The sequence below is a fragment of the Haliotis rubra genome, unplaced genomic scaffold (assembly GCF_003918875.1).
Source record: "Haliotis rubra isolate DU_JTF1 unplaced genomic scaffold, ASM391887v1 Scf1571, whole genome shotgun sequence".
Classification (NCBI taxonomy): domain Eukaryota; kingdom Metazoa; phylum Mollusca; class Gastropoda; order Lepetellida; family Haliotidae; genus Haliotis; species Haliotis rubra.
The window spans coordinates 106,613-123,268 of NW_025765527.1; the positions used below are offsets into that span (position 1 = coordinate 106,613).

At 41.5% G+C, this 16,656-nt stretch overlaps 1 protein-coding gene across 1 annotated transcript in view; it reads left to right on the forward strand.

The window, feature by feature from the left end:
• LOC124271102 (receptor-type tyrosine-protein phosphatase T-like) overlaps positions 1 to 10,564 on the forward strand; it is a 47,452-nt gene extending 36,888 nt beyond the window's left edge. The window contains exons 4-21 of the mRNA XM_046706173.1: positions 375 to 509; positions 1,303 to 1,440; positions 1,910 to 2,047; positions 3,191 to 3,325; positions 3,969 to 4,086; positions 4,698 to 4,768; positions 5,024 to 5,235; positions 5,787 to 5,874; positions 6,094 to 6,155; positions 6,476 to 6,512; positions 6,633 to 6,730; positions 6,893 to 7,018; positions 7,380 to 7,519; positions 8,433 to 8,568; positions 8,757 to 8,903; positions 9,407 to 9,539; positions 9,854 to 9,927; positions 10,173 to 10,564. Coding sequence (XP_046562129.1) covers positions 375 to 509; positions 1,303 to 1,440; positions 1,910 to 2,047; positions 3,191 to 3,325; positions 3,969 to 4,086; positions 4,698 to 4,768; positions 5,024 to 5,235; positions 5,787 to 5,874; positions 6,094 to 6,155; positions 6,476 to 6,512; positions 6,633 to 6,730; positions 6,893 to 7,018; positions 7,380 to 7,519; positions 8,433 to 8,568; positions 8,757 to 8,903; positions 9,407 to 9,539; positions 9,854 to 9,927; positions 10,173 to 10,355 — 2,171 coding nt within the window. The 3' untranslated portion in view covers positions 10,356 to 10,564. The remainder of the gene's footprint in view (positions 1 to 374; positions 510 to 1,302; positions 1,441 to 1,909; positions 2,048 to 3,190; positions 3,326 to 3,968; positions 4,087 to 4,697; positions 4,769 to 5,023; positions 5,236 to 5,786; positions 5,875 to 6,093; positions 6,156 to 6,475; positions 6,513 to 6,632; positions 6,731 to 6,892; positions 7,019 to 7,379; positions 7,520 to 8,432; positions 8,569 to 8,756; positions 8,904 to 9,406; positions 9,540 to 9,853; positions 9,928 to 10,172) is intronic.
• The last annotated feature ends 6,092 nt before the right edge of the window (positions 10,565 to 16,656 follow it).

A 16,656-nucleotide genomic window follows, 5' to 3' on the forward strand; every position in this document is an offset into this window, starting at 1 on the left:
GGTAAAACGTTAACAATATGTAATATTAGAATATTTGTCGACAAAGGACAGTTAACCGTATGAAGATCCAACGTGTTAACTAACGAGATAAATCAGTAACCAGTTGGAATGAAAATCATAATATGTCATGGCAGGCGCCGTTAATATATAGATTGTCAATAACTTTTGCCAGCTCCATTGAATACTTACAAACGTTCATATCTCGTAAGGGAAAGGTATTTGTTACTTACATTTGCCTTCTTTGAAAAAAACATCGGATTTCTCTTAGATTCGTGTTTTATATTATCATGATCAGTAATGATGTATTGGATTCATGCAATGCGTGTCTAACGTATGGCACAGTTGAACAATCGATTCTTTTATGTCATGTAAAGCGTGTTCAGACGGTTACTATGGAAACTGCACCTCTAAGTGTGGAAACTGCCTCAACGCTGCCTTTTGTCACAAGTCGACAGGTATCTGCCCTGGAGGTTGTTCAGCAGGGTGGCAAACTGACACCTGTCTTCAACGTGAGTACCGTGTCTTTCCTTCAAGGGCAATGGTTTGGGTTTAACAATATTCTTAACATATTCTGATTTACGTAATTTGGCTATAGCTCGCTTTTGTAATCATACTTTCTCAACGAACTTTGATGATTATCCTTTCCAAGATTTCTCTGCATAGATATATGAATGACATAAAACCTAGCTTTCCAGTGTCATTGATATTCTAGTGGTTCTAAATTCGATTTCACCAGGACTATGATTCATGAAGTTTAGTGCAAATAGAAACGATAAAACCGTTTCGATAGCCATGAGTGACAGCGTCTCTTGTGGGCATCTGTTGATGAATAACTATCAAATAATGATGATATAATGTGAAGTAGAGAGTCTGTCTTTGCCTTTCGTTCACAAACGTCACCAACACGCAAAACTAATTCAAAATTTCAAAGCCAAACAGAGTCCACAAGTACAAATTAAAACACGCATTGCATCTTACGTATTTTGCGACACGGATGTGTCTATAGAAATATCCTACACATGACGATCATTCGCACTTTTGAACGACTCACTGATACATTTACACCTTTCACTTCGACCAAACACCTTTTGGTTTTATACTTGTACAGCGTGTCAGGGTGCATGGTTTTGCTGTGCCTTTCAGTGTGGAAACTGTCTTGATGAGGATGTGTACCATGTGTAATAAGTCGACTGGAGTATTTTCTTAGGGATGTGCAACCTCTGGATTTATGTTTCCAAATGATGTTTCTAATTCCATTTGTTATACGTTCGGGGGTAAAACACGTTTCGTTTATGTTCACAGGGTGTCCGAATGGCTACTATGGTCCGAACTGTGGCTTCCAGTGTGGCAACTGTGTGGAAGGTGATGTTTGCAGTAAGACAAATGGAACATGTCCTGGAAGATGTGCAGCAGGGTGGATCAACGGCACGTGTCATCAAGGTAAGTACTTCATGTGCAGTATATCATATGAACACCAAACTAAATAATACCAGATTTGAGTAACATACCATGATGCTATTTATTTATTTGAACTATTGGTTCAAAGGAATATGAAGAAAGTAGACCTAGCTAAAGTAGCTTATTTCCTCAGGCGAGTAAACGTGTGTATATGTTTTCAATTCATATTGATGTTTCAATTTACACATCACGGGAGAAAACTGTACCTCTAACATGCCATCACATTCACGATAAAACGCTGAGTATAAGTATCAAACGGCCTATTTGTGTTCGTTTTGCAGACTTAAAAGATGAAACTTTTGAGTAATGACAGGTACGTGATGAGTAATGTGCATCCATATGATGGTGCTTGAATGTTTGAATGAAATGTTCATGTCACAAAGTGTCCTTTATTACATTGACCAAGTTTCATGTCGATTACCATTTCAGTTAAAGAACACTTTTCTTGTAGCATGTCCAGATGGTTACTATGGTACTGGCTGCACGTCCAAGTGTGGAAACTGTCTGGACAACGATGTGTGTAACAAGTCAACGGGAACATGTCCCAAAGGATGTGCACCGGGGTGGATGAATGATACGTGTCATAACAGTAAGTCATTGATTTGATTTCCATTATGCTTCTTCCATATATAACTACGACTGTGTAAAGCGTGAACTATGCTTCAGTCTAACACTTCATTTGTCATTGAGGTTTGTGCGTACATCTGAAGTTGTATCATGGAGTGAAAGAACAGATCATCAGGATATCATAAGTACTTATTATTTCTGTAACAAGTGTTGTTTAGTACCAGCTTTGGAATGATTGGATATTTAAATTTCATTGACGCGATCAATTGTATTTCTAGTTTATATTTACAGATTAAACGTGACAAGGAGTTGTTGATGTATGACGAGGGCATAAAATATTCGCTAAAATAACTGAATTTGCTTTGGGTCAAGCAGTCTGTTTGTAATCGTAAAGTGCGTAAAGATTAATTTTGTTCTGGCCATGAACACAATTTACCAACTTAATACTCGTGAACATAGCACTGCAATGAAAACATTCTCCAATGGGGACGATAATAGCATTGCCTAGATACAGGATGTTCTTACTTATATTAGTATGCACACCTGATCAGTTCATGTGTCTATCATCACAAAGAAAATGTCCTTTGTCAGTACGTCTTTTGCATGCGCCCACATGTTTATGTGCATATGTTCTCGCTACTTGTGTTATATCTGTGTTTCTCACGTTCCAGCGGGTGTGTAGAAGGGAGAAAGAAGAACGTGTCATAACTGTAAATCATTGATTGGATTTCCATTTATGTTTCTACAATATAAGATACCATAATAAACACGACTGTGTAAAACATAGTGTGAACTATGTGTCAGTTTGTCATTGAAGTTTGTGCGCACATCTGCAAGTGTATAATGGAGTGAAAGTACAAGTCACCAGAATACCAGAAGTAATCATTAATTGTGTAAAAGTGCTAAGAACTAACTTTAGAACGTTTTGATATTTGAATTTCATTCACACAAACAATTCTAATTCAGTGTGTATTCACAAATCAGGGCTGCCGAGGAGGGGGGTTGATATTTGAAACGGACATAAAATATTCACTAAAATTGAATTTGATTTGAACATTAAATACAACTTCCATGATATTCATTTATAAGGCATGTATATTACGTGACACAGACGCACACATGTAAACAAGACTTGATTAACATTATAACATACTGGTTATTTCAGTGTGTGAAGACGGGAAGTACGGAATTGGTTGTACGTCAGGATGTGGTCACTGCAAGAACGACACAATCTGTGACAAAACTAACGGAACCTGCGGGAGTGGATGTGATGGGGTGTATTCAGGTGCCCGCTGCGAGCGTAAGTATGTACGTACGTGTATGAACTTAGAAAACAATCGTGAGTGGATGTGATGGAGGCTATTTAGGTGCCTGTTGCAAGGGTAAGTATATACATAAATATCTGAACATGCATGGAAGGAACAGATTTGCAGATGAACGGGGAATGTTTGATTTTGAGTAACATCCATAATCACTGTCAACCCACCAACCTAAGTTTCGAAACTCTTAAATACAGATCGGAAACAAATAGTCCCATGCTTGCAGAATTTGCGTAATATTACGCTGCCCTTGCATGTTTAGTCATGTGAATATTAGTTAGAAAAGAATTTGTTATACACACATATAGTTGTACACACTGAGAAGAATTGTACACAATCACGATTTCCCGACCAAATTTATCCTTGCTAGGTGCTGTACACATACAGTACTTACGAACACGCACACGCACACACACATGTGCATGTATTCTTGTTTGCGCATACAAGGACATCCAGGGCAACTATTAGATTTGTTATTTTATCTGATTATATTTCTCTGATATCTAATATCGCTTTTGCCAAGCTAATGTTTCAATTCTACTAAACCAGTTACAAACAAAAGCAATATTTCTTCTAGTTTGTTTGTAAGAATATTGATAAACAAATAAATTGTATCTGTTTTAGCCATGCAGGTTACGGTTAATGAAAAAGACTCTATGGCTGGAATAATTGGAGGGACAGTTGCAGCTCTGTTGGCAATTACTATCGTCATAATCGTCTTAATTATCATCTTCAGGCGGAGGTAAGAGAAATTTACGGTTCATTCCTTTCCATTAGACTCTACTTATCTTGGATTGTGTTTCTGTACGCATCAAACTGCTAAATTGTATTTTTGTTTTACCTTTTCACTTTTATATTTTTACCTTTTGTATGATATCTCGGCCATTTCAAAGTACATTAAAACTTACCAAATATTTTAAACGTAGCATTTTTGTGATTTTTTAATCATCGGTTAACTTTCCTACAATTGTCAGTGGTGATGGTATAAATCCAGCTTGGGTGAATGCAGGCAGCAAAGTCACAGTAATTCCCCATGGTCATTAGTACGGTGATCTACCTTCAGTTCCTGGCGATCTGTATCCTGCTGATATATTGTATTGTCTTCCTAAATATAATATTTTTAGATTATTATGCCAGGTTTACACACCATCCGTGATGCTCTAGTTATTTCACAGTCCTTCGATGACTAGATCCTTAACAACTTGTGTTTATTGTGTATGCAAAATATTTCTTGTCACAATATGGCTGAAATATTGCCAAAATGACGTTAAATCACTCACTCACTCACTCACTCTCTGCGATTTCAACAAGGTAGATATTTTCAGTATGTAATAACTTTCGTTTCTCTTGAAGGAAGGAACCAAAGCACGATAACGAGAGGCTGCAGTCTAATCAAGATGTACCTAGTTCAAAAGCAAAAACTGGTGAGATTGTAATATTGTCAGCTAATTTCAATATTGATAATGTCACATCCCAAGTGAAACTATGCATGCAACCACAACGCATATTAGAGGCGAAAGAATATGGGAATGTGTACATATGTATAAAGGTAAGTTATCATACCATAAATTTCATGTCATCGTTTTATCTCAGATTAACAGTGGTATATTGCTAAGTTGTGTTACCATAAAAGTGCAGTTTACTCATTCCATCTAGAACAACATCTCGAACGTTTTCAGACAAGGCAGCTAGAATGAAATCCAGTTCAACACCAGCGACCAAGGACGACGAAGACGAAGACGCTACCCTATCTGTTGAAGCTGAAGTTGACGTAGATAACGACGCTGTCGCCACCTACTACAACTTTGTACCTCCTCACATGAAGCTGGACACTCTGCCACAGTGTATAATTGAGAAGAAAACGAAGGCCACTTTTCCAACAGAATTTCAGGTTTGTGAAAATATATACACATCGTGCTTACACATCCCATTTTGGGTTTGAAAACAATGGGACAACTGAGTGCTTAATGTGGATCTTCACACGGAAATCACTGGTTCGATTCCCCAGACCAACAATATTACTACAGCTGAAAACGGTATCACATAATCTGTTTTGATTAGTGTATATTTTCAGTGAGATTTATCTCTTGTGAAAACACCACTTTTACCATTTTTAACAAATACAATGAGCCACACAACAAATCTATACAAATCTTGTCTTCAAGAGACAAATGCATGTATTTTGGTGACGCACATGATCATGCTCGCCTTTATTGTGACACAGCATTGAGCGAGATAAGAAGCTACGGAACATGAACACGACTTTGCAGGACGACAAAGAGCCATCATGAGATAGTAATATCTAAATAAGTTTTACGAATCCTTGTATTTATAAAGCGAAAACATCACAAACGTTCATTGTCATGGCTTGTGAGAAGTTAGCAATATATAAGTAGTATATGTTTCCAACTTTGTGATTTACTTACCACATATATGTTATAGGCCATCCCATATGGAGCAAAGAAACCACATAAATTCGGCAAGCAGCCAGAAAACAAGATCAAGAACCGCTTCCTTGCTCTTTATCCATGTAAGGTGATAACTGCAGATCAGACCACGTATTAAAGACAAGTACATGTAAATATATATGCTGTGATTGTGACAACCATACATTAATAATAAAGAACAAAGAATAGTTTTCATGAAAACATATATAGGTCCAAAACAAGATATCAAGACTACTCAAAGCAAATGTTAGGCATCACTCCACATATATAGAAAGTTTCATGCTGATTGTTGCGTTCTCCAGATGATGAATCGAGGGTAGTGTTGGCAGATGGGGAGGATTACATCAATGCCAATTACATCGGTGTAAGTAACACTATATAACCTTTATACTGTCAACAACGACATGTACAGAGAATACTCAGTCTGTATTGTTTTATGTTAAGGCAAAGTTGTGTAGGACATTGGGTGGGTCTCGAAAACGATCCAATAGTGTCACTGAGGTAATACAACATTTCCTAGACATTATGATGATTCTGCCTCCTTAAACCTGGAAAAAATTAACTAGGTGAAATTACGTATGCAAATGTAACGTTAATCACACATTGCGATATTGAAGCCAGAGGTTCATGGCATTTATTCAGCACATGCAAACAAAGTGTAAATGTACTTTATGTTATTTTCAGGGTTATGATGATACTCAGAAGTACATAGCCACACAAGGTACGTAAGATGTATCATGCGGTTATAGGATATGTGTGTGTTGAACGCGCCAGCTTGTCTTGTATATACTATACTAGATATGACCTTCTTAAACCTAAAGAAAATATATTGACATCACAGGACCCAAGCCGGGGACAGTCACTGACTTCTGGCGGATGGTGTGGCAGGAGGACGTTACCCAGATAGTCATGCTGACGAGGCTGATGGAGATGAACAAGGTGGGATGTGCTTCATGGTAGCTCCAAGGTTCCATTGAATATTTAGTGAATTATCTACATGTCTACATACTGATAATGTGTGTCAATATATGCATGTACCCTGAAGGTGGTGATAGGTTCCAGAGCAAGGGGTGAACTAATCCCTTGCATTTTGTTTTCTAGAAGAAAAGTGCAAAATATTGGCCTGATGCGACCAAGACCGAAAGCTACGGAAACGTCCAGGTTAATAACAAGGATGTGGCAACAAGAGCTGATTACACAATCTCTACTTTCCTGGTACAATGTTCTGTAAGTGAATGAATTTTGTGATGGAATATCTTACACTGTTTCTTGTCATTACATTTAATGAAAAAGTACGTTATTGCAGCCAAGGAAATTAAAGAAGAAAGTAAAGTCTCCTGTGTGATCTGTATTTTCCCTCCAAACGGCTCATTTGGGAAACATTTGTATCCACATTGTAAACGTTAATGTAAATGTCAGTTTCTCTCTCCTTAGTCAGACCTGAAACAGCATAAACATACTATGTTTCCTTGTGTATTTTCTATGTGTATCTATTTTTCTGCCTGATACGTATTATGTTGATTGGTTATATTATCTTGATTGATTAATTGACAAAAGAATTTCTTAATTGTTATTTGTCACTACACAGGGTGTCGAGAGGACTGTGACGCACTACCACTTCACATCTTGGCCTGACCATGGTGTTCCTTCTGCTCCTGCCCTCGTCAACTTCTGGAGACTGGTCAAACAGGGGGACATGGGCAGGGGACCCATGGTGGTGCACTGCAGGTATGTTTGACTGTGAGACAGAAAAGTATTCGTTCACTATGGGCAACTTCACTGATACGTGATATAACATAAAAGTACATTTGCTCATTAAGTACAGATTCTAGGTGTTGGATATGGGGGCATATTACAGGTACGCTTTAGATGTAGCCATTGGTGGGGCTGTAGATATGTGACAGAGGGTGGACAGTTTCTGCACACATTGTGATGCAGTTATATACTCATACTTGACTTGACTCGTGAGTAAGCAATACAAGTGAGGCTGTAAAGACCTGCAGTGAGTGAGTGAGTTTATATTTAACGTCACATCGGCAATATTTCAGCCATATCGTGACGAGAACATTTTACATTGAAATGGAATATGTGTATATTATAAAACCTGTCATCGAAGGACAGTAAAACAACTAGAATATCACAATTAGTTTTAAAACTAGTGTGGAAGGTTAAAAATAATAGCACTATCAGGACAATACAAGATAAAAACAGGCTATAGATCGCCAACAACTGAAGGTAGATCACCATACTAGGGACCATGGGGGTAAAGACCTGCAGGCTAAAGCTGAAACTGAAGCTACAATGTAATTAAAAGATGGCATGCTGATTTATGTATTCTGACATGCGAAAGGATACGGCCTATTCGTGGATATATTAGGCGACCAGTTGCGGGGACCACATACACGAATCCCACGATGTAATAATTAAAAATGATTGTTTGAGCAATTTCATGATTTGAATCCAGTCACTTGCAGAATGTGCCGCCTGTGGTCCTGGACGCGTCATTCACGTTACCCCAGCTGTCTTCTCTTGTGAAGATTATAGAGAACGAAGTGCATGTTGTGCAGTGATCTTCCCCTTCAGTTTATAACTACACTCAAAGTCATATTGTTAGGAAGTTTTTTTCTTTTTACGTTTCAAGCGCCGGAGTGGGGAGAACAGGAGCATTCCTTTCCCTGGACTACCTGATGGATGAAGCTGAGAGTAACAACAGGGTCAACGTTAACATGTGTGTTGGCAAAATGAGACAGAACAGGATGAACATGGTCCAGACAGAGGTATGTGTAAGATCTATCCATATCAGGTCAAATATTTTACAAACATGTCAACAGGCCTTGTAAGGGGACCCGTGTAAGGTGGGCCTGCGTGAAGATTACAGTCTTTCTACCAGCCAATACTATATACACACTGATATGAACTACCGTGTACATGTGCATAGATATGACTGTTTATCCTTTCTGTTCAGAGTCAGTACGAGTTTGTCCATGATGTTGTTCTGGAAGCCCTCCACAGTCGGGGAACGCTCTACACTTTACCAGACTTTGACAAAACATTCGGACTCAGAGAATCCTTCACCACTCAACAGCAGACCATGCTGAAGGAAGAATTCAAGGTATTTCTGTAGATCATCAGCTTAAAGTGGGATGAGAACAGTCCCCGCTGCAGAAATTACTCAATGTATAACGAGAGCAAGTCCTTGTCGACCAATTCTAGGTATCCAATAGTGAGTGAGTTAAAATTATATATATATATTAATATATATATTAACAATAATTAAAGATAGAGTATAAAATCATGTCAAAGAAGGACAGTAACACAACTAGAATATCACAAATATAAATGTAAAACTATAAATTAAATCTAAAACATTTTAACTATAGAGGACAACACAATATAAAAAATAGGCTATAGATCACCAACAGCTGAATATAGATCACCATACTAGGGACAGGTATCCAACAGCAAGTCCTTGTTGAAGTCCAGGTCATGCTGCTGATTCAATTCAATTTTTCAGCAAAGCATACGGAAGAAACAATCCAAAGTATCTAAACAGCTAGATCATGTCGTATTTTGCTCAGTGAGGTAAACAGGTATACATTTTTTTGTTTATTTCAGTTACTGAGAGAGCTGGCATCTAACCTTACAGAAGCACTGCAGGACAACTTCACACGCACTGCTTCCAGAGAACTTCGACAAAAACAGGAGCTTGGATATTCTTCCCGGTACAAACAGCTTGTTCGAAGTCAAAGTACCAGCTTTTAGTAAAATGTTTTGTCTTCATGACTAACATTTCACGTTTAAGATGATCACCATCGTAAACGAAATGTAGTGACGAGGTTTATTTTCTACAAACAAAACACATGAGCCATCCAAACGTTTTAATTCAAATGAAACACATTATACATGTGCAGTGTATATGATTCAGTGGCAACGACACTATTTCTAATCGGACTGAACAATGATTTGTTTTGTTAAATGCAAAATACCAATAAGCATTCCAAATCACCTATCACAATAATTACTTATGCCGTGACGAATAAGTAGTGGTATCATATGTTTAAGGAAATAATTCGAGGCCGTATCTGTGTACACCTGTCCAGAAGCGGAATGACTACATCAACGGAGTATTTCTACCAGTGAGTCGATAATAACCATCAAGATACGAAACAATTACAGCCATAGTGACTGTTTTCCAAAACCGTTTGTAAAAATACAGTTTTGCACGTCATCTTTACACATATATGTCACGGGATGTGTTGTGAGGTAAATTCCAAACTAACATAATAAACCATGTACAACATACGATGATCCGAACACGATTGAACCTACTCCAAAATCTTAGAATAGAAGGGCATTGTCAAACATATGATTTTTGTTTCAGTCAACTCTGCATCTGTCAAGCCTGATCGTCACCCAGACCCCGCTACCAGACACTGTGGTGGACTTCTGGAGACTTGTGTATGACCATGACTGTTTCACCATCGTCTGTCTGGATGACGCACAGGTACATATTTGGGGCAACATCTCATTTTATTATCAAACTAACAGCCATACATTATTTTAGCATCATGTGGACGGTTTGTCTCATTGATGCACTGAGATTTATTTCCATCCAATAAATCTCCATTTTTGCAAAGCATATTTATGTTCCCAGTTTGTTACGACAGACGCTGTCTAGTCACGTCGGTGCTTCTGTAAACAATGTACATGTCACTCAATAATCACTGAGAAGAATTACATCTCAGCTTTTGTTTTGTTACGACGATTTGAAAAAAAGAGAAACAATGATGTGCTTTCATGTCGAAATGTTTCAGCTCCCCTAGTAGTAGAGAGAAAGACAGTCCGGGACCAGTTCCAACAAAAGCCTCTGCAAAGCCTTATTTACCAAATAAGGCTTTTGTCGGACCCTTAGCTCTTGCTACCATTTCCCCTACTATGAAAAAGTTTGAGACGCTAGCGGGGTACGAACGCCCAATGTTATACCTTCTAGCCGCGCTACTGAGCTACCGGGGACTTGGCTGAAGTTCATCTATGCCGTGTTGACAGGAGGTAACACTGTACCGTACGGTACGATCAATAATTCCGCTCTTACAAACCCCCCTACCTGGCCCATCCCTCAAGTAGTATAAGTTAGGCTCGTCTGCTTTGATGTCCACTTTATCTATGTTGTAAGTTTTGACTGACCATATAGGATCGGTGGCTCGCTTACGGCTATCACCCTCGTGTTCCCCCGGCTGGTATAGATACCTCACTAGGGCCCTATCTGGTATCTGTTTCTCCTTCCCACGTAATGGAGCAGCCGGCTCTGCAACTATTGATTTTAGTTTGATAGCGTCTGCCGGTTTCTTATCCGTGAGCCGGGTGACTTCATGGTTGATTGCCGACACCACCTTGGGTAACCTCGCGACCCATTCAGTCGATCGTTTTCCCGGGGTTACCATCTCCCTAGCATACTGATGCCCGAATAAGCGCTCAGCCAAAGTCCTATTAAATCTCTCAACTATGGCTTGGCTGCGATGGGCTCCGGCCGTGCCACGCCTGACCTTTGTATCGTGTTTGGCTAGCAGTTGTGACACGGCACCCATGAATTCCCGTCCGGGGTCAACTTGCAGCTCTGTTGGCCAAGTCAGCGGACTGCGTTTGTATATGCGTTCGAATCCTCTGGCTACCTGGGCCGAATCTTTCGTGGTCAAGGGCTCGGCTTCCTTGTAGCGACTGGCTACGTCCACTACGGTTAAGGCATACTTGTACCTCTTGTCGTGGGGTAGGAACAGTAGGTCTGCCTGGTGAACGCTATTAGGTATGTTAATACCGAACCTCCTTCTAGGCACGTAGCGTGGTGCCGGCAAATAGATCTGCCACAGGGCTTGTTTTTCAAGCCACGCTTTGGCTTCCTCCGGGGGTACTCGCGCCATTTTAGCCAGCTTATCTACAGCGCTAGCTCCTTTCCAGTACCCACGCGGGCTATAGTAAATAGCCTCAAACTTTCTCTGGTTCCGTGACATGTCGTCCCGATATTTATATCTATGTTCTTGGTTCAATTTTCTCATGCCCATACGCGTACGTGTTTATCCCATCAATAGCTATCCAACGTTTAGTGTCCATAGGCGACAGGGACGTCTTGTTTATAGTCAGTCCGTATATCTTATGCCCATCACTTCTAAGTGTGTTCATTTTATGCCTAAAGGTACGGGTCTTGAACAGGGCTTCCTTGAATCTGGCGTGTTTGATGTGTTGTTTCACCACATACTTCTTAACACCCTTAGCCTTCCGGATTTCACCATTGTCGGCCTTCAGTATGGAGTACATCTTAGGCCTCAACCCTATGTACTCGGCTATGGGCGTGCCAGCACACTCGTCCTTCATCTTACCTAGGACCTTTTTTATTTACCGTACTGTGTATGGCATGGTCCTTAGGGTAGTCGCTGGTGTCATACAAATCGAGGTGTTTTTCCATGTCAACGTACACGTCCTCGGTTCGAATCTCCATCAGCAGGGAATCCGTGTCAGTGTACAGAACTTCACACCTGTCGCCGTACTGTTTCTTAAGTTCGTTGTAGTAAAAGTCGTACATCAGGTGTTTGGATAAATCGAGGATGCTCATCCCCACGTAAACAGGCCGGTTGAATTTTATGTGGCTTTTCTTCATGTGTAGGGCAACTAGGTCATCGGTGAATATCTTGCTACGGTTGAATGCCGGACTGGCTATCAGTCTCCTGAGCTTGTCTTCCTCATTCGACCGAACCAGCTTCACGGTCACGCGTTTCCTCAGGTTCTCCATAGTCTTACCAAACACCGAGTTGTTCATGAGCTTGTAGAGGTTTTTCTCAAAGTCACTGGTGGCCAGCTTTCGGAGGTCCGTGTTCATTCTGATGTAAGGCTCCATCCAGGGGCTCTGGGTGAACACGAGCACCCTGTGTATTTTGGTCAGCCTCATACCCAACGACAGGTACAGCTGTAGGTTGCGATAGTGAACGATGTACTTGGTCTTATTCATTAAGTTAGGCACGAGTTTTTCAACGTCTGTCACACGCCCACCTAATAAGTTATGTTGGTACTCAGACATCCAGTCTGGGTTAACCCTCATACGTTCGGGGGCCAGGGGGTAGCTATTGTGTGATGCGTGTAATTCCTTGGGGTATTCCAAGTCAACCTCGAGGATATAACCTTTGTTTGAATCCGGTGCGATGCTCATAACATCGACCTCATGTGACGCCCATTCGAATCCCCCCTGTGGGTAGATACTGGCTCATGGCCCAACCGTACAGATTGTTGGCGTCGAGGTAGAGAATGTGATTGGTTGGCTTGCTAGGGTCGTAGCCCTTAACGTATTGATTATTTGCTTTCGCGTATCGTTTGGTTGCCATGGAGATCCCACCTCGCAAGCCTTTCTCAATGAATAGGTGCATGTCGTAATCAGTAAGCAATTCCAACTTAACTCCGGTCTTTTTAAGCAAGGCATCCCACGACAGACCTGGGCTGGTGTAATACCATGCGGGGTCGAGTTTATACTGCTTGAAACACGTCCGCCTAAACGTCTCAAACACGTCGGCTAACAGCAGTACATCCGTCCTCAAGTACAGGTCGTGATAATCCCCCAGGTTCTTACAACCCAGTTTATTCCATACGTTAATCGCGTGCGAGTAATCGTCTTGGGATATTTCCGAGTCTGTCAGATTGCTGTAAAATTCTCTGATAGGGGGTAGTCTGGTCTCGGTGAACTTGACCCAACTATCCATGTACTCATAAGGGTACACACCCTTCCTCATAAGCAGGGGTCTAGTCTCGGCGTCTGTGTATCGGTCGGTGATAGGGAAGGTATCGTTGGCCTTGACCAGACTGTCTAATGAAGACAAGAGAAATTGTACTGAATCTATGAACCTAAGGCCGTTTAAGCTGAAGGAGATGTATCTCTCCATGTTGTTGGGAATGCACGTTATATTACCATCGATTTTCGCGATGGCCTGCATGATTAAGTGAGAGTCGTACCCTCTCAAGTTGTGAAAGACAACGGGGATGTTTATTGTCTTAGGGGTGATTCTAAGCTTGAGGTTACACATGCTGTGAGCCGCGCCTCTATACTTACCGGTTACGTGGCAGTGATCTCTCACCGAATCACCATTCAGTGGTGAGTCACACACGTGACAGTTAGTGCTACATGCGTGAGCTAGCCTATCGGCTCGGGTCATACGCATTGGAGCGACTCTATACAGTGCATTCCTAATAATTTTTTCTTCCTCCTGCAAACACTTTAGAAACCTTTCAGCCGCGTCAGGGCCCCTATACACTACCGGAGCTTTCGTTTCCCCGTCACAACGGACGACAATGTATCCAAACCCACAGGCTTCATGCTCTTTGTGTTTGTGGGTGAAGCTCTGGTTGGGGTATCCCCAACTGTGGGGGTATCCCCAGGGCCGGCGGCAGCCTCAACTGGTTTGACCAAGGCTTCAAAGTCAGCGTATATGATATAAGGCACGGACATTTGGTGCTTGTGGTTGCCGAATTTTAGGATATTGTCACCTTCCTCAGGCATGTCGACCCGTATGGCCGTCTGCCCCACACCTTGGCAATCCTCCCGGTGGGATTCTAATAAATCAGCTCGGCTGAAACCGTGTAGGCATCGCACACAAAAGTGTTTTTTCCCATCGTGTTTCGACTGGTCGTGCAACAACCGGCTGAGATGTTTTATCCACGTGTAGTGATACTTTTCACCTCGTTGGATCATGAATATATTGATAACGCGAGGGGGGTTTTCCCCTTGGGGTTTCCCCAACACTGGGCTAACCCTGTGCACTATTGTTGTGTCGCCTTCGTGCCCAAAGACATTTATAGCTAGATTATTCTGTTTTTCTACTTTAGTGATCTGGGATATGGGGGTTGGTTCATCTATACCATCCCAGTTGAGCCCATCATCTTGGGGATAGCTAGAAAGCCTGTCTGAATGAGTGTCAGCTGGAAACAAGGCTGACCTGATAGCTACCCTCAGGCAATCGTCTCCTCTATTCTTAACGTTTACCATAGCCTGTTTTTTCCTATAGTAGGGGGCAAGTCTAGGTATGACCCGCCTCTGAAAGGCACGTAGTTAGCTATGTCTAGATAGACATTATCGATTTTATCTACAGTCCACCCGGACCCCAAGTGTGTGTAGCGTTCTAGGTATTCTCTTATCTGCTGAAAACTAGTATCGATTGATGCGTCAATGGTCTCTATATGGGTCACGACCTCTTGTTTACCCCGGAAGTAAGGCTGAACGTACTCAGTGACACCTCCCCCCACGTTCTTATCGAGCGACATTTTCACTGTGATTTGGAATTTGATACTTCCTAGACTGGCTAGTTCCTGGTTGACCTTATCAGCTATCAGAGGCTTGAGGTCTGTAATGTCTATGTTCCTATCAACATGCATACGCCAGCCTCTCAAATAGTTGCCTACAGCGCGCTCAGTGGGTACGAACTGTAGGTCGACAGCTCTATTCTGCCGTAACAGTTCTACAAGCTGTGGCTTTCTCATTCGGGAATATCCCCCTAACCCCAAATCACGTGCCTCGGTTTTCAATTGTTTTACAGTGGGAGGTTTTGCTACGGGGGGCATGTGATAACAATGCGATTAACCCGGCTCTCCCCAGGTTTGAATAACCCGTGAATCCAAGCTGTTTTGCTTGAGCTTTTAATTCTTTTACCGTAGGAGGGGCTTCTAAACCTAGTAATCTCAACAATGCTGGTTTTCGCATGCGAGAATACCCGATCACGCCTCTCTGTCTTGCGATTTGTTTGAGCTCGCGTATAGTCGTCATAGTTGCGTACACACCTAAGAGAACCAATGTCTAATTGGGTCACAGTAAAGGTAAAAAATCAAGATACACCTTATCGATTATTCCCTCAACCCACCCGGAATATGCGCAGCATAGTAGGGTGTTTTGTATTACTTGCAACGAGTCCCCAACAAGTATATCTATATCCCCATGCACATCTACTCGCCCACCATCAAAGTAATTCCAAGTGTGCCCAGCCCATGGCACATCAAACCCTACTTTTACCATGATTGTAAACGAGCACCCCTTATATACTTCACTAATAATCATGGGTTTGAGGACACTGATATCTATACTTTTCCCCACATCCATCTGCCAGCTGCTCAGGCAACCTTCCCTGGGCTCAATTTCCACAAACATAGCTATACGTAGGTGTGTTAATCTCTAATTGGGACACTACACTGCTATCTTGAGAAGTCGCCTACGTTCTTTTATGTAGGCCTTTTTATTCTCGTAGATGAGGTGATGTCTGACTACGTTCGCCCCGTGAGCTTTACATAGACAGTAGTGCCCTTTAACCCCTATACCGCACACAGAACACACGTAGTTAGGGCTTCCCATGTGGAAACAACAGTACCCCTGAGTCCTGCATTTCCTACCACAGGCCTCAGTCTTCCCCATAAGTATGTATTCGCATCGGTATGGAGCAGGTCTCATGTTTAGCATACTTATATGGGTATTTAGTCTAATTGTTTCGCAACCAATGCAGTCGCTGCTATACCCAGCGCTATGAAAGTCAGTTCACGGTCCATTTGTCCCTTGGATGGTGTGTAGTACTGAGCGAGTGTGGGTTTATTGAGTGGTTGCAACTGTTTACCAGTTAATAAGTAGTATTCTTTCGCTGCGTCGTCAACATCGTGGAATGTTTGAACGGCATGGTTTTCACGCCTGAGTTGTTCGTTAATGTAATCGATCCTCTGGAGGCGTTTTTTAGCGTACTCGGATTGGGCAGCCTGTAATTTCTCAATAGCGAGATTATGGCGCTTTCTTTCTTCCTGTATTTCAGCCGCGTGTGACTCTCGTAGTTTCGAGAAGAGGAAATTACTCCCGGAAA